Source organism: Asparagus officinalis, chromosome 8 (assembly GCF_001876935.1).
Source record: "Asparagus officinalis chromosome 8, Aspof.V1, whole genome shotgun sequence".
Lineage (NCBI taxonomy): Eukaryota > Viridiplantae > Streptophyta > Magnoliopsida > Asparagales > Asparagaceae > Asparagus > Asparagus officinalis.
The window spans coordinates 118,468,278-118,471,633 of record NC_033801.1 but is presented as its reverse complement, the minus strand read 5'-3'; the positions used below and the strand labels follow the sequence as shown (position 1 = coordinate 118,471,633).

The 3,356-nt window shown below is 39.3% G+C and overlaps 1 protein-coding gene across 1 annotated transcript; it reads right to left on the bottom strand.

Moving 5' to 3' along the window:
• On the bottom strand, window positions 311–1,984 carry LOC109822451 (metacaspase-9). The gene is made up of 2 exons (XM_020388649.1): window positions 1,567–1,984; window positions 311–1,017 (listed from the first exon to the last, which is right to left on the bottom strand). The coding sequence occupies exons 1-2, from the start codon at window positions 1,925–1,927 to the stop codon at window positions 455–457; spliced, it is 924 nt and encodes a 307-aa protein (XP_020244238.1). The 5' UTR covers window positions 1,928–1,984; the 3' UTR covers window positions 311–454.

Genomic DNA, 3,356 nt, shown 5'->3' with positions numbered 1-3,356 from the left:
GGGAGAATAAGTATGATAACTTGTCGGCCTAATTCTCACAAGTGTCGCTGCATGTAATATAGCATGTCCCCAAGCAGATAGAGGAAGTTTAGACATCATGTTATAAAACTAATAAAGTAGAGTAGAAAAAGTAGACAAGAAGTAGAATGAATTTTATTTCCTCAGTTTCTCATTGCAAAGTGAGATAGGAATACCTCTATTTATATACAAACTAAGATGATGATACATGAATCATATTAATTACTCATAGAGAATATCAAGGGGTAAATACATGTATCAATTTCTTTGGGAAACTAAGTAGACATCCACATCATTTAATTGTTTCATAACAGGTTTTATTTTATTCAAACAATTGATGATATTACAATTACACCCAACAAACAACAAACACTTCCAACAGAACAACAAACAACAAACACTTATTTTTCACACACCCAAATTGCATCCGACTTACTCACTCCAATTGCCACAAGAAGGGCGCATCCGCATTCACATCACTACAATACAAGCAAGGATGTTGCCCAAATCCTTGTTTCCTCAACAACTTCCTTGCTTTTACCACTATCTCCTTGTTACTCATTACATTCTCCTCCTCTTGGAGCACCAGCTGTATCGAATTACTAAACGCGCCGTACGCCTTCCCGCCCTCCTCGTTGGGGCTCATGTCCGCCGATGTCTCGTTCGTCTGGCACCCGCTCAGCAGTATCCCGTTATCAGGATGGACAAGCACTGCATCTTTGTCTGAGAATTTTGCGCTCGCGTCTGGTCCGAAAATGTTTAATAGATGGTCACCAATGTGTTGGGAGTCTATGCTGGAGAGGGACGAGACGTGTTGTAGGATGTGTTCGTAGGGGATGGTTTTTGCGCGATGGAGAGGGGTATTCTGGTCATTTACGGTTGAAGGACCGATTTGCTCCTTTTCTTTGTCGATGAGTCCGCCGCTGTGGCATGAGTCGGATATTATGGTGAAGCTCACACCGGGTGGTAGGCGATCGACAAGCTGTCTGAAGTCTACATCTGTAGACATTCAGAAATATTAGAACAACTTTTCATGAATATGTAATTAAATTTGAGGATTGGGTAAATTTAGTAGAGAGTCATGGAAGTCAATTTTAAAAGTACCGAGATTATGTGCAGCCAAAACCTGTAAATACACCAAGCAAAAGACCTGATACAATATGATTAAGGTTCCATGAAAAAGATTATAATTAAAGTTATTTACACATATACCTCTTGGACTATCACTGTTTTGAACTTAATACCCACTTAGCAGATTGACCCATAGATGAATTTTTTGTTTTAACTCTCTTACCCTTTAGCCAGTGCAATCAACCTACAAACAATAGACCGTAAAAGCCCAGAGGTAGGCCTAAGAAAACTTGGTTTTTAACAACTTAGAAATATTTGTTGATAATTAACTTAATGAATCAGATAATCCTTAACTGAACTGAATAGGAGTAGAAAAATTTATCATGCAGTCAATCCCGAAAATTTGGAATAAGGTTTTACTAGACCTGATTCAAACCTGACAACTATTTATAGTTAGGCTCAAACCCAAACTCATACCTGTAACAAGATTGAAATCACAAGGAACAATGGCCTCATCTCTCTTAGCTTTACTCCCATGATGAGGCTTCACCGCCGGAATCAGCGTCCCATGACCACTATAATGAAAGAAGAGAACATCCCCGGGCTCAGCCCGGTCGACCATCTGCCGGAGAGCCTGCCGAATGTTGGCTCCGGTGGGCATAACAGGCGAATCAGGCGCATCCGTTAGGATCTCAATGTTATCTGGTTTGAAACCGAACCGCTCGATAAGGACCTTGTGCATGGACTGAACGTCGTTGATGCAGCCGTGGAGCTCGTTGCGAGTGTTGAAGTAGTTGCACCCTACTAATGTGGCTAGTCTTTTGTTTCCTTGTTCCATGGATGAAAGATTAATTTTGGTTGAATTGAAGAGACTTTTTTGGTTTTTATGTTGAACGTTGAATTGTTGTTGTATTTATAGTTGTAAAAGCGGGAGAGAGATTTAGCTCCATGGATGAATGTTGGCTATGTTTTCTTGTTGCTTCTAAGTTATAAATGCTTCAAATTGAAGGGCACATAACTTGAGGAGTGAGTCTTGCTTTGAGAAGTTAAATTGAATTTGAATGAGGTCATGTAAGCAAGGTTTAGACATATTTGAAGCCACTCATTAGATGGCCTACTATTGTAGTTTTGGCGGCAAGATCATTTTATGGTGTTGATACCGTGTTGTATACTTCCTCAAGGGAGACTAGACAGTAGCTAAAGTGAGTATATACAAATAACTCTGAGATAAGTGTTGGGGAATTTTAGTCCCCCGCGTACTACGATCTCCGCAACTCGGAAGCCAACTCACAATCAACAAGATATAAAACAACCAAAATGAAGAAGAAAGTACACCGAGATTTACAAGAAATTTACTATGTATCAGGGAGAATTACAAGAGGAACCACTCAACTCTCGCCTCTCAATCTTTCAACCTTACATACATAATCAACCCTCATATTCTCTCCAAAGCCCTCTCCTTACAATCTTTTGAACGGATAAAGACTGCGAAACCCTCTCCCAATGATGTCATTTTTTGCACGGACAAAGACTACGAAACCCTCGCCTCTCGCACAATATTCTTGAATCAGGCTACGCCCTCTGCTAACCCTAAATTACAAGAATATTGACTCTCTCTCTTCTGGTTGGTTTTTCATCCAACAACAGAATAATATATATATGAAAACCAAAACCCTATCTCTAGCCTAACTTCCTAATAAGAATAGGATTCAAACTCTTAATCATGATGAGACCCAATCTCCTAATCATGATAGATCTTTAACTCTATCTAATTCTCATAAAGTTATACAAAGAATTAAAGACACGATCCTAACAATAAGGCCAAGAAAGTTTGGAAATATCACTCTACTTTCAAAACTGTCGCAGTTTTCTGAATCTATTTTCTAATATCCTCCTACCATTTGGGGGTCATCAAAAAGGTTCGAGAGATGAGTGACATTTCTGAACTTCTGTTGTCTCAAAACGAGCCCAACTCTTTGGGTTTTGTGAAACTTACTCCCTTTTGTTTTCATTTGGCTAGTCGACACATACATCTTTGAGAATAAACTAGAAAAATGCTATTGTTTATCAAAATAGCCAGTCAATTTACGCTTAATGCAATTTATCCTGAGGAAAAGGATGAAGTTAGTTAAATGGTACTGAGCCAACTTGGACCCCCAAAAAGGTGTTTGCTCTTCATCTTTGCTTTCACGTCTAGTGCAAAGCCTAGCCATAGTTTAGTCAGGTTGAGTGAGGACTTGAGCAATTGTAGATTCCTTTCCCCTGTA

What these genes read in the sequence shown, in the direction of transcription:
- LOC109822451 (XM_020388649.1), bottom strand. Translation starts at nt 1,927, where the DNA reads ATGGAACAAGGAAACAAAAGACTAGCCACATTAGTAGGGTGCAACTAC. An exon ending in TGATTTCAATCTTGTTACAG is followed by an intron (nt 1,018 to 1,566) that starts GTATGAGTTTGG and finishes GAATGTCTACAG; the next exon opens with ATGTAGACTTCAGACAGCTT.